The sequence below is a fragment of the Penaeus japonicus genome, unplaced genomic scaffold (assembly GCF_977035675.1).
Source record: "Penaeus japonicus unplaced genomic scaffold, GWHDUDI00000001_assembly GWHDUDI00000004, whole genome shotgun sequence".
NCBI lineage: Eukaryota > Metazoa > Arthropoda > Malacostraca > Decapoda > Penaeidae > Penaeus > Penaeus japonicus.
This window is the reverse complement of record NW_028234406.1, coordinates 5,007,645-5,020,144: the sequence shown is the minus strand read 5'-3', so window position 1 is coordinate 5,020,144 and position 12,500 is coordinate 5,007,645. Positions and strand designations below refer to the sequence as shown.

At 45.2% G+C, this 12,500-nt stretch overlaps 1 protein-coding gene across 1 annotated transcript in view; it reads right to left on the bottom strand.

Annotated features, from left to right (window-relative positions):
• LOC122255300 (uncharacterized) overlaps window positions 1-12,500 on the bottom strand; it is a gene marked incomplete in the record, with an annotated part of 999,006 nt that overhangs the window by 242,700 nt on the left and 743,806 nt on the right. The window contains 1 exon segment of the mRNA XM_086535919.1: window positions 489-530. Coding sequence (XP_086392045.1) covers window positions 489-530 — 42 coding nt within the window.

Sequence of the window (12,500 nt, the reverse complement as noted above, 5' to 3'; positions counted from 1 at the left end):
CTCTTCTTTTATACCCGGATTGTGTACTTGGTGCTGTATTCTATTATCCTCGGAATATCCTTTAAAGCTAGAAGGATATTCGTTGATTCAATTAGCTATCCTGGAACAACGAGAGAACAGGAACAAAGCTGCTGTGTCGGGTACATAAAGGAATCGAGTATCTTTTTTTATCCAACTATACACATACATGGAATAGAATTAAAGATAGACACAAAAGACAGACGTAGACAGATTACCAATACTTACACACACACGTAGACACACACACGTAAAAAGAAATAGATACACAGACATAGACACCCACGCAGACACAAAGACACGAAACAAAATCACACACCTGCAAGGACAAACAAATAAAGAAACAAAGACAAACACACATCCACATTAGACACACAAAACACAACAGGAAAAAAATAACAGCCAATCACCCGGACAAAGACACACACAAACAAACAAACAAACACACACGGTTGCGGGTCCATACGTACTACAGATCCGCCGCTGCAGCCAGAAGACGATCCGGCGCTTACCTGTAAACAAAAACAAAAACAAAAATTAGTCATAATTCGTAATATAGATGATGAAAATATAGATTAAGATGATGATGAAAATATAGATTAAGATGATGATGAAAATATAGATTAAGGTGATGATTAAAATCCTTTTTTATTGCAAAATTAATAATAATAGTATCATTAATAATAATTTTATCATCAAGAGGGATGGTCATAGCAAGAGCAAGAATAACTACGTTGATAATAATCATAATAGTTACGATAACAATACCAATTATAGGGATTTAAAAAATATATATAATAAAAATAATCATGCTTATAATAATAACAAATAAAATAATACCAATAACTATAACAATTTGAAAAATAATAATACCAATAACAATAACAATAACAATCGATAATAATACAAAATGAAGGTGCATTTCCATCAAATGGTTGTACAGTAACCCCGGGAGTTCCTTATATACGTTGGTTCCATTCCCGATTCCCGTTCCGCCGCCACCGCAGCCGCGTCTCTTAATATCGGCGGGGATGAGGGAAATGGGGAGAGGGGAAGGGAAATGGGGAGAGGGGAAGGGGAGTGAGGAGAGGGGAAGGGAAATGAGGAGCGGGGAGAAGGGAGTGAGGTGAGAGGAGAAGGGAGAGAGGGGAATGGGGAGAGATGAGTGAGGGGAAAGATGGAAGGGGCAGAAGAGAGGGGGGGGAGACATAGGGAAGTGGGAGGTTGAGGGGAGATGAGGGGTTAGAGGGAGGGTGGCGAGTGAAGAAGGGGAATAGAAATGGGAAGGAGAGAAAGAGAGAGAGAGAGAGAGAGAGAGAGAGAGAGAGAGAGAGAGAGAGAGAGAGAGTATGTGTGTATGTGTGTGTGTGGGAGAAGAGACATAATATATTTTTCAAAATTAAAATTGGGCGGTACTTCCACAGCAATAACAAATAAGTTCTTATGATGAGTCTCGACAGGAGAAAATGGGAGGGGGGGGGGGCAGTGCACAAGCGGTCTTCTTTCAATCTTTAATTTGTATTTTCTTATCATACCTGTTATCAAAATTATTCCACCCTTCGCTTAAGCAGTATCACAAGACAGGGACCCAATCATTAAATAATAACCCAACTCCTATAACTTCTAAAAATAATTAGATATTGATGTAAGCATCAACTCAAATGGAGGTTTATATTTATAAAGAGTCCAGACAACAAAACGGTCTGGCAGACAAACAACCCGACTGGCAGACATTTGCGTTCTCTCGTTCTCGATGTCGCTCGCTCACACAAGACGATAAAAGAATACGAAGATAAACGTAGAGAAATACGCACACACCCACTGTACTTATCTATTCTCATCTCATATCTCATATCTTTCTTCATCCCTTATCTTCTATCTCTCTTCATCCCTTATCTTCTATCTCCCTTCGTTCTTTATCTCTTCTCTCTCCTCATCTCTTATCTCCTATCTCTCCTTATTTCTTATCTCCTGTCTCTCTTCCTCCCTTATCTCCTATCTCTCCTCATCTTTTCTCTTCCTCCCTTATCTCCTATCTCTCCTCATCTCTTATCTCCTATCTCTCCTTATTTCTTATCTCCTGTCTCTCTTCCTCCCTTATCTCCAGTCTTTCCTCATCATTTCTCTTCCTCCCTTATCTCCTATCTCTCCTCATCTCTTATCTCCTATTTCTCCTTATCTCTTATCTCCTGTCTCTCTTCCTCCCTCATCTCCTGTCTTTCCTCATCTTTTCTCTTCCTCCCTTATCTCCTATCTCTCCTCATCATTATCTCTTGGCTCCTTCTTTATCTTGTGGGAGCAAGGAAGGGAAGGAGGACGAGGAAGGGTGTGTGTAAAGAGACGAAGGGTAAAGAGAGGGCGGGAAGGAGGGCGGGTGGGAGAGTTGGAGGGAAAATAAAGAGAAAGAGAGAATAGAGACATAAAACATAATGAAGAGAAAGAGAGAAAAAAATAGAGAAATGGAAAGAAGACGACCGAAGGCCTACTACATCCCATCCCACCCGAGATGTCCACAGAGAGGAGGAGCAAAGAGGAGGAGGAGGAGGAGGGGTGCTAGGAGGAGGAGGAGGAGGTAGGAAGAGGAGAAGGAGGAGGAGGAGGAGGAGGAGGAGAGGGAGGGTAGGAGGAGGGGGAGAAGGAGGAGGAGGAGAAGGAGGAGGAGGAGGTGTAGGAGGAGGAGGTGTAGGAGGAGGGGTAGGAGGAGGAGGGGGAGAAAGAGGAGGAGATGCGGTAGGAGAAGGAGGAGTAGGAGTAGTAGGAGGAGGAGTAGGAGGAGAGGAAGGATAAGCTGAAGGGGGTAGGAAGAGGGAGAGAGCGAGGGGAGAGAGAGCGAGGGGAGAGAATAATATCCACCGCAATTAAATTTTACGCCGCATCCCGGCCTAGTTTTATATACTCCCAACAGCGGCGGCTATATCCAATCTATAATATACCCACCAAATGTTAAAAAGAAAAGAAAATAAAAAAAGAAAGAAGGGGGGGGGAGACATTTGAAATTGCGCGGGTGTGGTGCTTTTACGGTGCAATATAACACATCTGTCTTGCCAGGAGTGGGGGTGGGAGGGGGGGAGGGGGAAGGGGTTTTTGGACAGATGGGGGGTTGGGGGGGTCTGGGTCTGGGGGGGGGGAGACGGATGGAGAGGAGGCTGATAAGAAAGGAGGAATAAAAAGGATACGAGAAAGAAATAAGTGAGACAGTTGCAGAGAAGTTAGAAGATATCAAAAGGCAGAAAGGAGCAGAGAGAGAGAGAGAGAGAGAGAGAGAGAGAGAGAGAGAGAGAGAGAGAGAGAGAGAGAGAGAGAAAGAGAGAGATAAAGAGAGAGATAAAGAGAGAGAGAGAGAGAGAGAGAGAGAGAGAGAGAGAGAGAGAGAGAGAGAGAGAGAGAGAGAGAACGCGGACACACTAAATCAGTGCACAAAAACAATCAAAATGGTGGATGCAGAAAATGATAGCAACGTTGGTGCGTTTCAATAAACAAGCCCATACAAAAAAATGAAATATACCTTCCGTATTTTCATTACCTCTTTCCCCTCTCCCTTCCCCTCTCTTTCCAGGAGTAGGAGGAGGAGGAGGAGGAGGAGGAGGAGGAGGAAGGAGGAGGAGGAAGAAGGAGGAATAAGGAGGAGGAGGAGGAAGAGGAGGAGGAAGGAAAACAAGAAGAAGAAGAAGAAAAAGAAGCGAATATAAAAAGAAATACAAGGACAAGAAGGGAAAAAAAGGAAAGTCCCACAATTGAAAGCTAACAACAACAGACAACTCATAAGGGGAGAGGGAGTGGGAGGGAGAGAAGTAGGACAAGAGGGAGAAGGGAAAAAGAAAATGAGAGGAGGACAGGAGGTGGAGGTGGAGGCGGAAGTGAAGGAGGAGGTGGAGCTGGAGCTGGAGGTGGGGGGTGGAGGTGGAGCTGGAGGTGGGGGGTGGAAGTGGAGGTGGGGGGAGGAAGTGAAGGAGGAGGTGGAGGTGGGAGGGGGGCATAAACTTTGCCTCACGGAGCCACTCCATCTCAATCCAAGTCGCATGCAAACATCAATCCACCGAGTCACAGGCACGCAAGATGGATGAGAATCTCCAAAACACGGGACTTGTAATTAACCCCAAAAACATGAAAATGTCGATGAGAAAGAGAAGAAAAAAAAAGAGAAAAAAAAAGGAAAAAGCTTCAACTGATACCAAACCGGAAATCATTACCTGTATGTCGTCAATATTCTAATTATCGGTTCTTCTTGTGCTTGTGTACGTGGTGTGTGTGTGTGCGGGTGTGTACGCGTGTTTTTTTTTTTTTTTTAGGGTGGAGGAGTGTTTGTGCTTGCGTGAGGTTGTGTTACGTGTGTGTTCTGTGTGGTTATGCGTTTGTATTTGCGTGAGTGGGTTAGCGTGTGTGTCTTGTTCCTGTGCTTGCCTGAGTAAAAATGCGTTTCTAGAAGTACGTGCATACGCGTATTCATGGGTATGCTTGAGTGCATTTGCAACGACAGACCCCTTCTACACCATCCCCACAAAAGCACTCTCCTGGCGTCGGGTCGCGCCGAGTACCGCCCGGCAAGCACAGCAGCGGCGGCGGCGGCGGCGGCGGCGGCAGCGGCGGCGACCAGAATTACAAGCTTGAACAATTACGGCCTCATTTGCAATTTCGCGTCATTATGCACTAATTTGTAACTCGGAATACGCATAGAATATTTTGTCATTTCAATTTCACGTGCCGCTGGTTCTGCCGGGAATTCAAGCTCCGTAAGCTGCCATGGCCGGGTCGCAAACAATTAGCCGGCAATTTGGGCGCGCGCGGACTTTTAAATGACATATGTGATTACCCAGTATGTCTCGGTAAATAACTGCGGCGGTGTAGTTTTTTTTTTTTTTTTTTTTTTTTACTTCATCCACCTTACTTTCCCTCTAGCTAAGTCGTCCTTTCTTCTACCCTTGTCCCATATCTTTCCCTCTATTCCCTCTATTCCCTCTATTCCCTTTCCCTATCTCTATCCCTTCTCTCAATGACAATAACAATAACAATGAAAACACTTAATCTAACCTAATAACAACAATAACGGCAACACCAACGATCAAATAACAAACAAAGGCGATAAAAAACAAAAACAAAAGAACACCAATAACAATACCAACAGACCCCCCCCCAAAAAAAAAAAAAAAAAAAAAAAAAAAAATCCATCATACGTATTAATCAATAACAGCATCTTCATCATCTCCCCGCCGCGCCGACCCGAAAACCCAACCGACCGCGACGGGATAATCCACGCGGGAGACGACTCACTCGGCGGGAAACGACATCTTAAGTATCATCGGCGCCCGTACCACGCCCGAGTGACGAGCGTCTGTTTTTCTCGCGCGGCTTCAAAGTGGCGACATAATTGGGGCCGCTTTCGATTTATCTCCTCCGTGGCACCGACGTTGCGGCTGGATTTCGCCTAAAAGGTGGGAGAGCGTGTCGGTTTTTTTTGTTTTTTTTTGGTTTTGGTTTTTGTCCCTTTTTTTCCCCACCTTTTTTTTTTTTTGACGTCTTTTTTGGTGGTGGGTTTCTTCCTTCGATTTTTGCTTGGATTTGATTCAGTTCGATTCAAAACACATACACACACAGACACATACACATACACACACACACACACAAACACACACACACACACACACACAAAACACGGCCGAGTAGTGATCAAAGCAACCACTAAATTTGGCACTCGGCTGTTGCACTGTTTGTTGATCTCGGCTCCGTGTTTGTTCCTGACATTAGTTACTACAGCAAATTGCTAGTTCGCTATCCCGTGTTCTCAGCTGCTCTCAAGTGTGTGCTATATGAGCGTAAATCTTGCGAGAATATCATTTTGACTTTCTTTTTTCTCTTTCTTGCTTTCTTTCTTTCTTTCTTTCTCTTTTCTTTTCTTCTTTTCTCTCTCTCTTCTCTCTCTCTCTCTCTCTCTCTCTCTCTCTCTCTCTCTCTCTCTCTCTCTCTCTCTCTCTCTCTCTCTCTTTCTTTCTTTCTTTCTCTCTCTCTCGCTTTCTCTCTCCCTCTCTCTCTCGCTTTCTCTCCCTCTCCCTCTCCCCCTCTCCCTTCCTTTCTCCCTCTCTCCCTCTCCCTCCCTTTCCCTCTCCCTCTTCCTCTCCCTCTCCCTCTTTACTTAACCCACTTTGCAGGAAAAAAAAAAAAGACTCACTCTCTCTCGCGTCGTGTGTGTGTGTTTTACACGCATCAACTAGTGTTAAAGACCCACAAGACGGGGAATATGACGATGGTTTAGTGCACCGGAGTGTTGTTTGGCGGTTTAATAAATTTAGCCATTTAGTGAGCAACACCCGGCCAATTTTCAGAAAAAAAACATTAAAAAAGAGGAAAGGAAAAAAAAAAGTCTATATCTTTATAACCCAATACTGCACGTAGGTTTCAGACATGGGGTGATATATCAAGTGCTGATCTAAGGTGAATATTACTCAATCAACGTATAAGAAACTAGATTAATTCCCTCTCCCACCCCCCCGACATAAAAAAAAGAAGGCAAAGAGGAAGGGCATACATGACACAAACACAGACGAGCACACACGTACATAAAAAGAACACGTATATAATTAGAAAGGCAGCGAGAGCCGGCCTTTCTTTAGTAACTTCATAAAACATAATGGCGTGACCTTCTCCACGGGGGCTTCAGGCTACGACGGGGGGGGGGGGGGGGTAAGAGGGAGGTAAGGGAGTAGAGGGGGGGAGGGGAAGGGGGAGAAGGGGGGGGGACGTCCTGAATTAGCGAGCCTGCAACAGCCTTTCAACGAGCCGCCGGAAAGTACGAGAGGAAAAAAAAAATAAAAATAACGAGAGAACGAGTATTTCTGTGTGCACAGCAACGGAATGCCACGTTGCAAGAGCCCGAAAGCGAAGACACTCCCCCCTCACATCCCCCCTCCCCCACCCCTCACCCCCAAACGAAAATGAGGATTACACTGATACAAGGAACTAACTTCCTCCAAGGAGAGAGAGAGAGAGAGAGAGAGAGAGAGAGAGAGAGAGAGAGAGAGAGAGAGAGAGAGAGAGAGAGAGAGAGAGAGAGAGAGAGAGAGAGAGAGAGAGAGAGAGAGAGAGAGAGAGAGAGAGAGAGGAGAGGAGAGGAGAGAGAGGGAGGAAGAGAGAGAGAGAGAGAGAGAGGGGGAGAGAGAGAGAGAGAGAGAGAGGGAGAGAGAGAGAGAGAGAGAGAGAGAGAGAGAGAGGAGAGAGAGAGGGAGAGAGAGAGAGAGGAGAGAGAGGAGAGAGAGGGGAGAGAGAGAGAGAGAGAGAGAGAGAGAGAGAGAGAGAGAGAGAGAGAGAGAGAGAGAGAGAGAGAGAGAGAGAGAGAGAGAGAGAGGCAAAGGCAGCGAGCGACGTGAGAGCGACAGAAGCCTGTGCTTCCTTCAGGAGGAAAGGGAGGGAGGAAGGTGGATATAAAAGAGAAGGAAAAAAAGAAAAGAAAAACAGAGGACGACGAATATTCTCCTTCTTGGACAAGCTTTGAGGGTGTGGGGAGAGGGGGGGGGGGGAAGGGAGAAATGGGGAGGAGGATGGTGGTTCAATGCATGTCAAATAAACTATGAATACATAATGTGTGTGTATATAGGTATATATATATATATATATATATATATATATATATATATATATATATATATATATATATATATATAGACACAAATATGTATATATGTATTTTGTATATATATATACACATATATACATATATATACAAGTGCGTATATATTATGCGGTGTGTGTGTGTGTGTGTGTGTGTGTGTGTGTGTGTGTGTGTGTGTGTGTGTGTGTGTGTGTGTGTGCATGTGCGTGTGCATTAAACTTGGCTCAAAATGCAGAGTGAAGGTAATGTTAGTCAGACGTGTGCCTGCCCACTGACCCAACCTACACTGCGCCACCTGCATCGCCAAGTAGGCAGGTGTAGCGGCCAAGGGAGAGGCACCGCGAGCGTCTGTCAAAACACGGACGAGAGTGTTGCTCAGAGTCCCATTGACCCGTGAAGCTCCGAAGCCATGACTGCTTGGGAAACAAGACTCGCTCGGGGGTATGGGGGAGGGGTGTGGGAGAGGGGGGAGGAGGGAGAGGGAGAGGGGGGGGGGCGAAGTTAATATTACAGGAACACCAGTGCTTGTTACAGCGAACAAGAGTTGAACATGAACATTGAACACTATCCAACCATCCTCAAGCTCCCCCATCCCCCTTCCCCCTTCCCTCCCTCCTCCCCTCCTCCCCCCTCGTTCAAAACAATAGGTGCGTTGCTTCGTGTCACTTCTGCTCACATAACTTCCAGGCATTTATCTACACCTACTTGTAATTTCCCTGGTGTTCCCTCGTCTAAAAAGCCCTCACAGAATTCCTACCCCCAGCCCGGCAGGAAGTAGCATAATAGCAAGACACCAAGGAACTAACTTGCCTGAAAAGCCGAGAGCTATTAGTCACAATCACTCGGATTACTTCTAAGATTGCAGGATAGTCCCTCGAAAGCGGTACGAGGTGCAACCCGCTGATTAAATAGCACGGCGATGACGATGAACAGGATGATCACTAGCATGAGTTTCCGGTTCATTCTGGGAACACGGGAGACAATGGCGATTCGGTGTGGGAGGGGGAGGGGGAGGGGGAGGGGAAGGGGGAGGGGGAAAGGGGACGAAGGAAATACATACATACAGACAGACAGACAGATAAAAAAAAAATCTCGAAGCCAAAAAAAGCCAGCCATTCATGAACAAGTGAACGTAGCTTCTCTCTCTCTCTCCCCCCCCCCCTCCCCACCCAACACCCCCACCACCGAGTAGCCAAAAGGGAGCTCTAGCGATAAACTTGTTTTTTTTTGGGGGGGAAACTGTGGCAGAAACTCTTTTAAAAAAGACTTTGCGTTTGGCATGAGACGTCAAGATTTCTCGGGAGGAGGAAGTTGTGATCTCCCTGTCGCATATCGTCTTGACCCAGACGCGAGACACTGACCTGCCGCATAGGACCCAGCTGTACCAGAGGGCAAAATGGGGCGTGGGGGGAGAAGGAAGAGGGGGGGGGACAGGTGGGAGTAAGGGGGGAGTGCGTTTGGACGATGGGAAAGACCAGGTTGGACAACATGACTTGCACAACGATACAGATACAGACACAGACACACACACACACACACACACACACACACACACACACACACACACACACACACACAGCAGAACACACCTTACGTAGGAATCCGAAATCATCTCCCACTCTGCCCGCCATTCCACAAGCTCTTCTTCCTAAGCCAAGCCCAAGCCAGATGACACCAGCAAGACTAAACTGATCGGGATTGAACAGCGCTACCGATGTGTCTCCAGAGGGGAAAAAATATATATAGAAAAAAAAATAATGATAATAAAAATAACAGGTTTCTGCTCTGACCTGCCAGTCATCTCGCGCTGGCAGTGCCGGGAGGGGGGAAGGGAGGGAGGGAGGGGGGTAACCCACGAGTGCAAAAACGAAAAGGAGGAGCAGGAGGAGGAGGAGGAGGAGAAAAAAAGAGTAATAGTAATAATAAGACTTCAACATTATATGAGCCGGTATTGAAATCTCGACTCGAAAATGTCGACGTTGTAAATCCCAGGACACGAAACCACCTCCGCTCCGTTAAATACTTGTGTCCACAGCATATATAAAGTGTAATCTCTCTCCTACGCGTTTCCACTAAGGATATCTCGTGTCGAAGTAAATAAAACAAAATAAAAATAAATAAAAATCCTTAATACGAATGCATCCTTTACGTCAAGGAGGAGGATTCGAACACCAGAAGACCGAATCAACGATTTCGAACCACTGAACCCGAACCAGGTGAGCGAGCGAGCGAGCGAGCGGAGATCCCGAGACGGTGAAATTGCCACGTCCAAAAATGGCGATGCCATTACAATCGCATTATTACTTTGTGATCCTTATGACAATCAGGCAGTAGGATTATTTTACTTCTTTTTTTTTTCCTAACTGCCCAGTTTGCCGCAACGGGGTGTGGCAGATCGAGGTAGGGAGAGGGGAGGGGAGGGGAGGGGAGGGATGGGGTGGGGCCGGTGGGCATCTGGGGAGTATCATTCTCTTTTCCGAGTAAATTACCAAAGACAGGTAAGTGTGGGTTTCAGCCATCTCTCAAAACTTGCATTCTACCGGTCAATGGAATGTCGTCGAGTATCAAGATGTGCAATGAGAACATGGCCGTGTACAAACTTGGAATGCGAGTTCACATTTGAGAGAGAGAGAAAGAGAGAGAGAGAGAGAGAGAGAGAGAGAGAGAGAGAGAGAGAGAGAGAGAGAGAGAGAGAGAGAGAGAAGAGAGAGAGAGAGAGAGAGAGAGAGAGAGAGAGAGAGAGAGAGAGAGAGAGAGAGAGAGAGAGAGAGAGAGAGAGAGAGAGAGAGAGAGAGAGGGAGGGAGTGAAGGAGAAAAAGAAAGAGAGAAAGAGATAGAGAGAGAGAGAAAGAGAAAGAGAAAGAGAAAGAAAGATGAGGAACGCTGAACTCCTAGGTATAAAATGGCACCCCCCCCCTCCATCCCTCACCCCACCATCACACTACAGCAACCTGTATACACGAAACAACACGAAGCACTTACTGTATAACACCAAGACATTCAAATACAGCTTCCTTAAGACTGAGCAAAAACATTCCAGAAGAATCCGACGTGCTTAGAACATCCACACAGGAGCGTCTGTCTCGAAGGGTTTAGGAGCACAAAGAAAAAGGAATGAGAAAAAAGAGGGGGGGAGGGGAGAAAGCGAGGGGAAAGAAAGAGAGAAACAGAGAGGAAGAGAGAGCAAACATTAGAGATTAAAAAAACTAAACTGGGATGATAAGAAGTGAAGAGAGTGAGAATTTTTTTTTTTCATATATAATGATTAAAAAAGAGAGAGACAAGAGAAAATGAAGGGGAAATGACTTGAGAGAAGCATCAAATAATCAAGGAATTAGAGAAAACTAGAAAAGAAGGAAAGAAAAAAAAGTCAAACATGACATGAGTTGAGGTGACATCACTTCACTTCCGGCAACGTCGTGCGAATTACGACAGCGATGACATTGCAGATGCGCGCGCACTCACAACTCGCAGGTACAGGTCATAACGGAGTGAAAAGCCGCATCGCAGGTCGTTACCGAGCGAAGCCTAGGCGTAGGTCATGGTGCTGGTCACAGGTCACAGGTCATTACGTATGATAACCAAGTCGCAAGCTACAGTTTAGGATAACCAGGTCGCAGGTCATAGCGTAAGAAAAACAGGTCTCCGGTTAAATATAAGTCGTAGCTTACTTCGCCGATTCGAATAACGCCATCTTTTTATACAACGTAACGTTACATTCCGAGCGACGCAACGGAACCTCAAGTAGTTACATCGCCACGTTAATTATACGTCCCTGTCGTTCCCGGCATTAAGATGGCGGCGTTGTTATGTTCCATCGGCTGCGTCGGTCACAAACCTTAGTCACACGATCCAAGTCACGTATGGAACAGGAGCACGTTATATCTCCCCCCCCAACATCACCTCCCTTCCCCTACCCCCTCCCCCTTCCCCTCCTCCCCCCCCTATCCCGGCTACCGCACGACTCCCCAAAAATACATTTCCGACTTTTACGACAAATTTTAATGCCAACAGAAGAAAAGTTTATTGACATTTTTACGAGGCCGCACCTAGTATGTTCTAGATGCTTGATATAAAATACATTTATATTAGTTTTCCTTTTGGGCGGGAACGGCAGCCGCCATCTTGGATTTCCACGATACCTGCGCATCCTCAGTCACGTCTTCGTTTCTTTGTTTACTTGTTTTATTGTCAATGGATTTCTTTTTTTTCACAAGTCGTATTTCGTTCATGTCTGATCTGGCAACGACGTCATCGTCATTGTACAAATGTTCATGGATAATATCGACAGAACTTGCAATATCATCTTTATATCGATACGCGCTCGTATTTTTTTCTCCACATCATCAATTATTATCATCATTATCAACAATATCACCACCTATTCTTTTATCGTATTTCCCCACATTCTCTTTTCTACAAACACTGTTCCCACATTAATTTTGTCATCACCGCACATCTGGCAACCTAAATTAAGATACACAATTCCCGCCAAAATTCAAACAAAATTCAAAACATAACGGATCCAACTTTCCCGCCAATCAAACAACTGTCATGGAGTGTTAAATACCTACTATTTGACAAATAACAATAATAACCGTCACGAAACAAGCCGATCTCATCAATCACATGCTATAAACAGCTGACAGGATCAATCACCGAAGAGTAAATATTTTAAATCCGTCAACCGTCACATGTCACGTTTCTGTTGCTCATGATCGATCGTAAATGATAAAAAAGAGATAGAGAGAGAGAGAGAATAAAGAAATCACAAAATCTAAAGAGGAAAAAAAATATTCGGCTGTGTGTATGTATGTATGTATGTATGTATGTATATATATGTATGTATGTATATATATATATATATATATATATATATATA